At 45.1% G+C, this 12,479-nt stretch overlaps 1 protein-coding gene across 1 annotated transcript in view; it reads left to right on the top strand.

Annotated features, from left to right (window-relative positions):
* Nucleotides 1-12,479, top strand: part of LOC126314466 (farnesyl pyrophosphate synthase-like) — a 258,325-nt gene that overhangs the window by 139,993 nt on the left and 105,853 nt on the right. Inside the window, exon 4 of the mRNA XM_049992433.1 lies at nucleotides 3,064-3,276. Within this exon, the coding sequence (XP_049848390.1) occupies nucleotides 3,064-3,276 (213 nt within the window). The remainder of the gene's footprint in view (nucleotides 1-3,063; nucleotides 3,277-12,479) is intronic.

Here is a 12,479-nt window from a genome sequence, read left to right as displayed (position 1 = left end):
CCAGTTGGTCGTGGCGGCTACTGAATCAGGCCATCTCGTCCAATCCAAGCAGAGAAAAAATTTTCATTCCGAAATTAACGGACATTTCAGGAAACATTCAGGCGGAACCCCATCGTGCTGGGATACGACGTCAGGTAGCAGGTATTCCAATTGTGGCACGGCAAACTCTTGTAAACGTCCGAATCATACATTGTCCTTGGGAGTGTGTCTTTTTCACGTGTAACCCAAGGACACACTAATTCCGATATACGAACGTTATGGCGTCCGTTTGCCGCAAACATCGAACTGATCGGAAAAACAAATCTATTCCAAAAGGTCGTTGTTTGCGCCAGTATTGGATATCATATCCATTGCAGACTGTTCGCGCTGAGGTTTGTTCGCCGGCTTTAATCAACAATGTAACTGCACATTGTGAACAGAAAGATGCAACCTCTAATTCAAAACTTTGCGCACCGCTGATCGTGGCATTTCCAACTCTCCAGTCGCAGTACGAACTGATCTGGTCGGACTCCGTGCAAACGCCTGCGGTACATTTTCAACGCTGGCGTATGTATCAGATGGAGCATCCATTGCTTGTTTATGGAGAACACTACCCGTCTCCATAAAAGGTGTAGTTGGTCGAGACCATGATTCCCTTCCATACTGTGCCCGAAAGTTTCGTTGTACTTGGGTATCACAATTCGTCTCTCTGAACCATGCTAAATTCTGGGCTTCCTCCATTGGCATCCACACTTTCCGTTGATTCTACGATACCCCGAAAATAAAAAATAAAAGAACTATTATGTTATTAGAGTTATTGAAATCTACAATTACAGAAAAAATTTATGTTCCCCCTCCCCCCCCCCCCCCTATAACGTGACCTGTTACTTTATTTATCGTACGACGTATATCACAATACACCTGTATTCACATAAGAATAAGACTAACGTAGTCGATGCGCACAATTGCATATTACGTGCCAAATTTTGTTACAAACTAACAACCAAACATCGGATGTAATCAAACGTGTCACATATTGCTGCAAGGAAATCGGTGAAGAGTCCCTCGATTTGGACGTTGAACATGAAATGGTCGATGGTATTATTAGCCGGGAGGCGCCATCTGAGGTTGTTCGGCCGCCTAGTGTAGATCTTTTTATTTGACAGTCGATAATGATGACAACACAACACCGAGTCTCTGAGCGAATAAAATCTGCGAGTCCGCCGCAAGGCAGTCAGCTGCGCTGACCACTCTGCTACGGAGCCGTATGATTTGGTCACTTTACCACTACGTATCGGGTTGTTTGGTTTTCGGCACCGCATTCACATTCTGGATTCTGCTCCGCAGTCATATTTTGGAAATGGTATCTTCCCCTCTTTATGGAGGGGGTCTTTACTTCCGCCATGGCTAAAGCATAAAAATTTTAATATCGCACACTCTTTGCGTAGTTGGTTGGTTGAAACCTGGAAACTTCTCTGTGATCGCGAAAATTTGAATTCAACATATCTTTAGCAGTGACTAGAGCCACTCTTCTTGATTTCAATCTTCTGCGATCTAGATTAAGTATGGGTAGCTGAGGGTTATTGATAATATAGTGTTACTATCCAAGAAGAGCACTTTTACGCTGTATTTCGAGTGGTAGGTGGTATACGTCTCAAGGAGGACAGCTATGCAGAAGCGATGGATTATATTGTGCCGTTGATAGGGTAAATAGTGTAATTTAGTACCAATTAAATCTCGTGTGTATGCGAGCTTTCAATCCATACAGGAGCGCAGTATACCGCCACCGAATAGACGAGCCCAACTGCTGACGTGTTGTTGTTGTGGTCTTCAGTCCGTAGACTGGTTTGCTGCAGCTCTCCATGCTATTCTAGCCTGTGAAACCCTCTTCGCCTCGGAGTAAGTATTGCAGTTTACATCCTTCAGCAATCCGCTTATTGTATTTATCTCTTTGTCTCCATCTTCGATTTTTACTCCCCACACTTTCCTCCAGCACTAAATCGGTGATCCTCTGATGTCTCAGACTCTGTCCTACCAACCGATCCCTTCTTCTAGTCAGGTTGTGCTACAAAGTACTTTGCTCCCAGTTCTATTCCTCATTAGTTACGTGATCTACCCAGCTAATCTTCAACATTCTTCCGTAGCACCACATGTCAAAAGCTTCTGTTCTCTTCTTGTTTAAACTGCTTATCGTCCATGTTTCACTTCCATACGCTACATACAAATACTTTCAGAAAAGACCTCTTGACGCTTAAATCTATACTTGAAGTTAAGAAATTTCTCCTCTTCAGAAACGCTTTTCTTGTCTTGCCAGTCTACATTTTATATCCTCTCTACTTCGGCCATCATTAGATACTTTGCTGCCCAAACAGCAAAACCATCTACTATCTTAAGTGTCTCGTTTCCTAATGTAGTTCCCTCAGCATCACTTGATTTAATTCGACAACATTCCATTATCCTTGTTTTTCTTTTGTCGATATTCAACTTATATCCGCCTTTCAAGACACTGTCCATTCCGTTCAACTACTGTTCCAAGTCCTTTGTTGTCTCTGAGAGAATTACGATGTCATCAGCAAACTTCAAAGTTCTTGTTTCTTCTCTGTGGACTTTAATCCCTTCTCCAATTTTTTCTTTCGTTTCCTTTACTGCTTGCTCAGTTTACGTATCGAATAACATCGAGGGTAGGCTGCAACCTTGTCTCACTCCCTTCTCAACCACTGCTTCCGTTTCATGCCCCTCGCTTCTTACCACTGCTGATGTACGAAGAGTATTTTTGCTGTGGAGCCACTAGAGATGTCGCACAGTTCGCGGATGATGTAGGTCCTTGTCCTTATTATACCTGCGGTCTTTTGTCAGGTGCTTCAGTGTGACTTGTAGTTATTTCGGGTACTCGTTACGGTTGAGACGTTTCCCTGTGAACAGTTAACTGTCCTGTAAGCTCTCTTGAGCGGCTGCCAGAAGTTATTTTTACGTCCGAAGATTTCCGTTCATTACGGTCGCATCAAGGACGTTTAGGAGACGTGATTGTGTCGCCGGGACGACTTCCGCTGCAGACTGTACTTGCACGTGTGTCTTGTGTTGCAGCTGCACACGTCGCTGCTGATGACGCAGGACACGCTGGACGAGGCGAAGACGCGGCGCGGCAAGCCCTGCTGGTACCTGCTGCCCGAGTTCGACACGACGCCGCAGACGGCCTGCAACGACGCCACGCTGCTGCAGACGGGCCTCTTCCAGCTGCTCGCCACGCACTTCCGCAACCAGCCCTACTACCTCGACGTCGTAGACCTCTTCCACGACGTGAGTACCGGACTCGGTTTACCCAAATAAGCGGGGGCACTGCGCTGACTCACCCTGCCGTCTTCCACGGCTAATGCGGTACCAGGCGGTGCAAATGAAAGGCGCTTGCCACGTCTGCGGGCGAGAGAAATACACGGGTCTGATAAAAAGTAGTGGCAACACTGCCGTAACATGAAGGTCATGCGTCTCACAGAATGCGCGCTGGATGTAGCTGATTGCAGACGGCTAGTTTGAAGTAGCGCAATGAACGGCGACGGCTGTGTTTGAACCCATTGCTGTGGGTACTGTCTGAAAGTGTGGGAGGCCAATTCGAACGCCCTAACAGATTGTTTAGGAACACGAACAACGAACGTCGATCAAGACTGAAGTGGCACATGTTGAGAGCGCACAACACTGTTTCCATCATCCTTCAAGCCAAGCACAATGTCACACGATGAATCCCGCGCAGGAGCTCCTGAAGTCTTATGGGTAGGACATACTGGAACACGTACTGCCTTCAAACGATATGAGTACGTGTGATTACGACTTGTTCGCCAAAATGACGGCCACTCTTCGTGGCATGGGTGACAACGCAAGTGAGGACATCATCCGTGCCACAGGGCGGGCCCTGCGAGACATTAACAGAGATCGATGCGCTGATGGTGAAGTCATCATTCCCCTAGAACTTAGAACTACTTAACCCTAACTAACCTAAGGACATCACAAACATCCATGCCCGAGGCAGGTTTCGAACCTGCGACTGTAGCGGTCGCGCGGTTCCAAATTATAGCGCGTAGAGTCGCTCGGCAACACCGGCCGGATGACGGTGAACGAAGCCTTCCATCTCTCTAGAAGAAGGTGATTAAGATGGGGGCTATTATATTGAGGCCAAGAAATACGGTAAACGTCTGTCAATGAAGTCGGGCATGAATTTAACAGTGGTCCCACTATTTCATATGAAACATGCCACTGGAATTTCAAACTAATTTTCTATCCAGTATCCGACCTGATAAGACGTCGCCAACGTTGCTACTTGCAAGGGTCCCTGATTTGTGGATACTGAGAAAGATAGGTGGATATCACAACAATAAGAAATACACTCAAAGTCAAGGAAAAAAGAAGAAAACCATACATCACGAAGGAATTATTCGAATGAAACGAAAATCAGTAGATGTGATGTATACGGGGTGGTCCATTGATCATGACCGGGCCAAATATCTCACGAAATGAGCATCAAACGAAAAAACTTCAGAGAACGAAACTTGTCTAGCTTGAAGGGGGAAACCAGATGGTGCTATGGTTGGCCCGTTAGATGGCGCTGCCGTATGTCAAACGGATATCAACTGCGTTTTTTGTTATAGGAACCCCCATTTTTATTACATATTCGTGTACTACGTAAAGAAATATGAATGTTATAGATGGACCAGTTTTTTCGCTTTGTGATAGATGGCGCTGTAATAGTCACAAACATATGGCTCACACTTTTAGAGGAACAGTTGGTAACAGGTAGGTTTTTTTTAAATTAAAATACACAACGTAGGTACTTTTGAACATCTTATTTCGGTTGTTCCAATGTGATACATGTACCTTTGTGAACTTATCATTTCTGAGAACGCATGCTGTTGCAGCGTGTTTGCCTTTAAATACCACATTAATACAATAAATACTCAAAATGATGTCCGTCAATCTCAATGCATTTGGCAATACGTGTAACGACATTCCTCTCAATGGCGAGTAGTTCGCCTTCCGTAATGTTCGCATATGCATTGACAATGAGATGACACATGTTGTCAGGCGTTGTCGGTGGATCACGATAGCAAATATCCTTCAACTTTCCCCACAGAAAGAACTCCGGGGACGTCAGATCCGGTGAACGTGCGGGCCATGGTATGGTGCTTCGACGACCAATCCAACTATCATTAAATATACTATTCAATACCGCTCCAACCGCACGCGAGCTATGTGCTGGACATCCATCATGTTGGAAGCACATCGCCATTCTGTCATGCAGTGAAGCATCTTGTAGTAACATCGGTACAACATTACGTAGGAAATAAGCATACATTGCACCATTTAGATTGCCATCGATAAAATGGAGGCCAATTATTCTTCCCCCCATAATGCCGTACCATACATTAACCCGCCAAGGTCGCTGATGTTCCACTTGTCGCAGCCATCGTGGATTTCCCGTTGCCAATAGTGCATATTATGCCGCTTTATGTTACCGCTGTTGGTGAATGACGCTTCGTCGCTAAATAGAACGCGTGCAAAAAATCTGTTATCGTCCCGTAATTTATCTTGTGGCCAGTGGCAGAACTGTACACGACGTTCAAAGTCGTCGCCATGCAATTCCTGGTGCATAGAAATGTGGTACGGGTGCAATCGATGTTGTTGTAGCATTCTCAAGACTGACACGGATGTACGGATTAGCCGTGACAGCCGCTAAACACCTACTTGGGCATCATCATTTACGTTTGCGACTACTACAGCGCCATCTATCACAAAGCGAAAAAAATGGTTCAACTAAAACATTCATATTTCTTTACGAACTATACGAATATGTAATAAAAAATGTGGGTTCCTATTTTTTTTAAAAACGCAGTTGATATCCGTTTGACCTATGGCAGCGCCATCTAGTGGGCCAACCATAGCGACATCTGGTTTTCCCCTTCAAGCTAAGCGAGTTTCGTTCTTTGTAGTTTTTTCGTTTGATGGTTATTTCGTGAGATATTTGGTCCGGTCACTATCAATGGACTACCCTGTATACACACAAATGACTGCAATTTCAGAAAAATTGATATTTTCAAGAGAAAGAGCTTGGCATATTGAGCGTCAATAACTCGTTGGTCCAGCTCAGGCCCTTATGCGAGGAGTTATTTTGCTTGACATTGATTGGTAGACTTGTTGAATGTCCTCCTGAAGAATATAGTGCCAAATTCTGACCGATTGGCGCATTAGATTGTCAAAATCTCAAGCTGGTTGGACGACAGTGCCCATAATGCTCCAAGAACTCTCAGTTAGGGAGAGATTCGGCGACCTTGCTGGCCAAGGTAGGTTCTGGCAAGCACGTAGACAAGCAGTAGAACCTCTCATTGTTTACCGGCAGGCATTATCTTGCTGAAATGTAAACTCAAGATGGCTTACCATAAAGTGCAGCAAAACAGGCCGTAGAATACTGTCGACGTACTGCTGTGCTGTAAGGGGCCGCGGATAACAACCAAAGGGGAACTGATATGAAAAGAACTGGCAGCCCTGACCATCCCTAGTGGCTGTCGTGCGACATGGCGGGTGACAGTCAGACATCGCTGACAGGGGAGTCTCCAAACACATCTTCGATGGTCGTCGGGGCTCAGTTCAAAGTGGGACTCATCACGGAAGACAATTCTACCGCCGGCCGGACTGGCCGCGTGGTTCTAGGCGCTACAGTCTAGAACCGCGCGACCGCTACGGTCGCAAGTTCGAATCCTGCCTCGAGCATGGATGTGTGTGATGTCCTTAGGTTGGTTAGGTTTAAGTAGTTCTAAGTTCTAGCGGGCTAATGACCTCAGAAGTTAAGTCACATAGTGCTCAGAGCCATTTGAACCATTTGAACAATTCTACTCCAGCCAATGCGATTCCAGTCTGAAGACGTGTCTGAAGATGCCCTGGACAGCGATGGGATGGCAATCAGACCGTCTCCCGCCTTACTGTCCGACAATCAGAAGTGATGGCCTGGGGTACCATTTCTTTTCATAGCAGGGCAAAGAATTTAACGTAAATTAAGGTCCGGTAGGTGGCGAGAACTAAGAATATGTTGTAGCGCCAGCTTCCACCTGCGGGATGCTGAGAAACTGGTGTCTGGCGGAAGAATCCAGCTAACACGTGTTGTAAAATAGGCACCGAGGTCACGACTGTCACATTGTAGAGTATGCTGTGCAGCAGGATATTGTGTGTTGCCAGTATACACCCTCTCCCTATGCCCATTCAACCTAACTGATGGTGGAGGGTATATACTGGCAACACACAATATCCTGTTGCACAGCATACTGTACAATGTGACAGTCGTGACCTCGGTGCCTATTTCACCACACGTGCCAGCTGCATTCTTCTCCCAGACACCAGTTTCTCAGAATTCTGCTGATGGGAACTGTCCTTGGTCCCTATCAGCCACCTGGCCTTAATTTACATTAAATTCTTTGCTCTTCGCATTTATTCACAGTAACTATTCCTTTCTACACTCGCTTTTAGTTTTCTACTCGTTTTATTTCCTTTTATCGCCGACCCCTTCCCACCTGGCCGGCCGTGTGGCCGAGCGGTTCTAGGCGCTACAGTCTTGAACCGCACGACCGCTACGGTCGCTGGTTCGAATCCTGCCTCGGGCATGAATGTGTGTGATGTCCTTAGGTTAGTTAGGTTTAATTAGTTCTAAGTTCTAGGCGACTGATGACCTCAGAAGTTAAGTCGCATATTGCTCAGAGCCATTCGAAGCAGTCCCCGTCAATCAGTCTTTCCTTCTCAGCCCTTTCGGTCAGTCTCCCCTGAACTGTGGTTCCGGGCCATTTTTCCGATCTCTCTCCTTGCCCTGAACCTCACCAGTATATTACTTGCCCCAATATAATCCTTTAATGCACTTATTATTGCCCTGAACCTCACCAGTATATTACTTGCCCCAATATAATCCTTTAATGCACTTATTATTGCATGACACTACCTTTTCATAACTATGTTTCAAATACTGTAAGGTGAAGCTGCACTTGTAAACTTCAAGTCTTCGAAAGAACTGCCAGTAGCAAGGTATGATAGCGTAACAGATAAGCGCTGACTGGGTGGAACTGCGTGTGTCATTATATTATTTTTCTATTATGATGGGGATACGGGCGTCCGAAGAAATTTATGTGGGAGTTGGGAGTCGGGGGTGGCGGGGAGGAGGGGGTGAGTCAGTGTCAGTTTCGCGTTACGTTTTTAATAACGTCATGTTTGCATAAATGTTGCGTGCTGTGTTTTTCGACACGTCTTGAGGAGAGAAAGTGAATTATAAAACAAAACAAGGTGCCTCTTAAAATAGAGGTGCTGCTGTTCATACCTTCGTACCGAACAAATTTACGAGAAAGTAAAGTGCGGTGGATAATGTGTGCCCCTGGTAGCTAAGCAACGTTTGCTTGATAAATTTTTGTTTTGTTTCTGGACAAAAAGTTATTACAGGTGTGGTCAAAGTAAATCGAACAACCTGTATATAACATCCTGCAAGTTGCTGTTATATTATAACGACCAAGTCTATCCATCGTGGTTTCCTGATACCGGACATGGTCACTTCTGTATGTTTTGACGCTCTTTACCCAGAAAAACAATCTTCCTCTTGCCATGTTTTCAACCACCGACAAATTTTGCCTAAACGCTCTTTTTCTTGTTTGATAAACCACTTTTTACGTCTTACAAGCTAGCAGAAGAATTTCATTTATATGGTCCATTCCGATCAGCTTCTGTCAGTGCAGATGGAACACCTTTCGCGAAGATAAGCACGTGAGTATTGTACCGTGGCATTGCCGCTGCGCGGTGGGATGGCACTCAGCGCGTTGTATGACATGCGCTCGGTTAGTATGCACATATCCTCCTAGATGGCGGCAGCGGTCACACATGCGAACGAAAGCTCGTAAACGTCAGATGGCACTGAAGCGACAAAAGCAGCGGCGTTACGAGATTTTCGTGCGAGTTAGGACCAGGGACGGGTATCCACGTTGCATTTGCCGTAAGACCACAACAACAACACTTGTTACGGGACTCTGTCAGTGATGGTTTTATAGTTTTGTCTTACCCAGGCATGTTCAGCATTTCCTGTGCTATCTTCAGTGGAGTTTTCTTCATTTTCTTTTTCTCACGGCGCTATTAAACATGTATGCTAGTAGCTTTGAATCTACCATGCATTCTTCAGCTTGTATTTTTGAGGGGGGGGGGGGGGGTACCGATGACCTCAGCAGTTTGGTCCCTTAGGAATTCACGCACATTTGAACATCTTGAACATGATTTTTGATGTTGTGGTGTCTGCTTCATTGCTCGCGTCGTGTTAATAAGCTTACTTGTTTAACTGTTGTAAGACAATCATTTTGTATGATTCGTCACCAACCTTAGACTGATCTGGCGGCAGAAAGTCTATTCGTGAGATACGCATTTTCTATGTTTTGTCAGTCAAGCAAAGTTCGAATTGGCGACAGGAACTCTTGTGTTTGGGTGACCAGTCGTACAAAATGCATGCATAACTAAAGCAGCAATACGATACGAGCAAGGAAACAAAACACTACAGCATCAAAAACCACTACAAGCTGTAGAACGCATGTTACATTTAAAGCTACCAGCATACGGATTAAATAACGTGTCTGGGTAAAACAAAACCATAATACGGTGTCTTCCATGAGGCGGAATTCCTCTCCAGTTTTTCTTAGCAAGCACGGAAATAAGACCTGCAACATTCACGATATGCTCAATTATACTACTGTTTAGGACAATATGCACATAGTTGTGCAGCATTTTTAAAGTACATACTGAAAACATTTTTTTAGATTTATTTATTGATACATTTAACCTGACAAGATTAGGTCCCTCATACCCTCTGTTATATCTAACCAGACATTCTCCACACTGTACATTACATATATTACGATAAGCATGTTATAAGTTACACCTAATACACTGTAGAATAAAACATTTAGAATTACTATACTGCAGAAAAACGGACAGTTTACATTCGTTCATGACAAGAACAAGATCCAGGAGTAACCTGCAGAAATGGCACTTCTCTGGCACCTGTGACGGCGGACCGCAGACCGTTGAGGTCCTAACCGATTATCAGCTATGCCGTACATTTTGCACAGAAGAAGATATTGTGCTTGCAACACGGGTTGCAATTGAAGATGTAAGTTTTTGGTCAAGAGTAGTATAGCCTGGAAATGCCTTCTTTCATTTGCTCTAAATGCTCATTACTATGTATTGTATTTGTTTTCTGCGGTCGCAGGTTCGAATCCTATCTCGGGCATGGATGTGTGATGTCCTTAGGTTAGTTAGGTTTAACTAGTTCTAAGTTCTAGGGGACTAATGACCTCAGAAGTTGAGTCCCATAGTGCTCAGAGCCATTTATTTGTTTTCTGACACAAATAAATAAATAATCGGAAGGAAAAATGAGCGCTAGCGACAACGGACAAGAGAGAAAGAGGAAAGTGGTAGAACATGGGGAGGAAATGTGGCGTCACTCAGAGACAAATGAAAAGAGATAGAAGTGTAACTGGAAATCTTGGGAAGATTTGCTTTATTGTTTGACAGAGGTAAAACTGACCACATCTTCTTCTTAAAAGCAGCAGGGCACTGGATTGTGCGCAGAGTGCAGGGAAACTCGTTCCAGATGCGGACAGCAGCAACAGAGAAGGAATGCTTTTGTTTCATGGATTAACACAGTGAGGATACCAAAAAAGTGAGACCTTGTCTTTCGATTATGATGAGATGCTTCCAGGCAAAAGTTTATAGGTGTTGTTTCGAAAAGTGCTACTTCCTTTAATAATATGAGATACTTTTAAAGGACTGCATGTACATAACGTTACTTCTTAAGACGTCAAGAAATGTACACTGAGGTGATAAAAATCATGGGATAGCGATATGCACCATATACAGATGGCGGTAATGTAGCGTGCACAAGGTATAAAAGGGCAGTGCATTAGCGGAGCTGTCATTTGTGCTCAGGTGATTCATCTGAAACGGTTGCAGATGTGTTTATGGTCGGACGACGGGTATTAACAGACTTTAAATTCAGAATGTTGGAGCTGGACGCATGGGACACCCCATTTCGAAAATCGTTAGGGAATTCAGTATTCCGAGATCGACAGCGTCAAGAGTGTGCCGACAATAGCAGATTTCAGGCATTGCCTCTCACCTCGGACGAAGCAGTGGCCGGATGCCTTCACTTAACGAACCAGAGCAGCGGCGTTTGCATAGAGTTGCCAGGGCTGATGACCGTGTCGGCTGGACCCAGGACGACTGGAAAGTCGTGGCCTGGTCAGACGAGTCTCGATTGCAGTTATTAGGAGCTGATGTGTGCCACGGACCCGAACTGTCAACATGGAACTGTGCAAGCTGGTGCTGGCTCCGTAATGGTGTGGACTGTGTTTACGTGGAATGGACCAACTGACCCAATCAGCCGGCCGCGGTGGTCTCGCGGTTCTAGGCGCGCAGTCCGGAACTGTGCGACTGCTACGGTCGCAGGTTCGAATCCTGCCTCGGGCATGGATGTGTGTGATGTCCTTAGGTTAGTTAGGTTTAAGTAGTTCTAAGTTCTAGGGGACTAATGACCACAGCAGTTGAGTCCCATAGTGCTCAGAGCCATTTGAACCATTTGACCCAATCACTGACTGGCAGTGGTTATGTTCGGCTACTTGGAGAGCATTTGCAGCCATTCATGCACTTTGTACTTCCAAACAATGATGTCGTGTTACTAGGCCGCGATTGGTTTAAAGAAAATTCTAGACAGTTTGAGCGAATGGTTTGGCCACCCAGATCGCCCAACATAAATCCCATCGAACATTTATGGGACATAATCGACAGGTCAGTTCGTGCATAACATCCTGCACCGGCAGCAATTTCGCAATTATGGATGGCTCAATACTTCTGCAGAGGAGTTGCAACAACTTGTTACGACCATGCCACGTCGAGTTGCTGCACTACGGCGGGCAAAAGGGGGTCCGACACGATATCAGAAAGTGTCCCATGACTATGCCATCTCAGTGTATACAACAAATAATTGAGAAAGATAGATGCAATTAATTGCTTCTCTCAGTTGAAAAGATAAATATATTTGGGTTTGGTGACTAACGAAGCGACAACAAACATGAAAAATACTTTGAGACTTTTAGAAACTCGTGAATTAGTTGATGCTTGTTTGGCAACACTGCTAAGGGCAAAATGGTTCAAATGGCTCTGAGCGCTATGGGACTTAACTTCTGAGGTCATCAGTCCCCTATATCTTAGAACTACTTAAACCTAACTAAGCTAAAGACATCACACACATCCCTGCCCGAGGCAGGATTCGAACCTGCGACGGTAGCGGTCGCGCGGATCCAGACTGAAGCGCCTAGAACCGCTCGGCCACTTCGGCCGGCGCTAAGGGCCAGAGGTAGCGACATGCCTCATGGAGCAACACACATTTCTATTGCTTTCCGCTTTTGATGAGCCATGTTTCAATGTTATTACATTATTGGCAGTGTGTT

This window comes from Schistocerca gregaria, unplaced genomic scaffold, assembly GCF_023897955.1.
Source record: "Schistocerca gregaria isolate iqSchGreg1 unplaced genomic scaffold, iqSchGreg1.2 ptg000561l, whole genome shotgun sequence".
NCBI classification, from domain to species: Eukaryota; Metazoa; Arthropoda; class Insecta; order Orthoptera; family Acrididae; genus Schistocerca; species Schistocerca gregaria.
The sequence above is the reverse complement of the archived record's forward strand: the minus strand, read 5'-3'. Positions and strand labels throughout refer to the sequence as shown.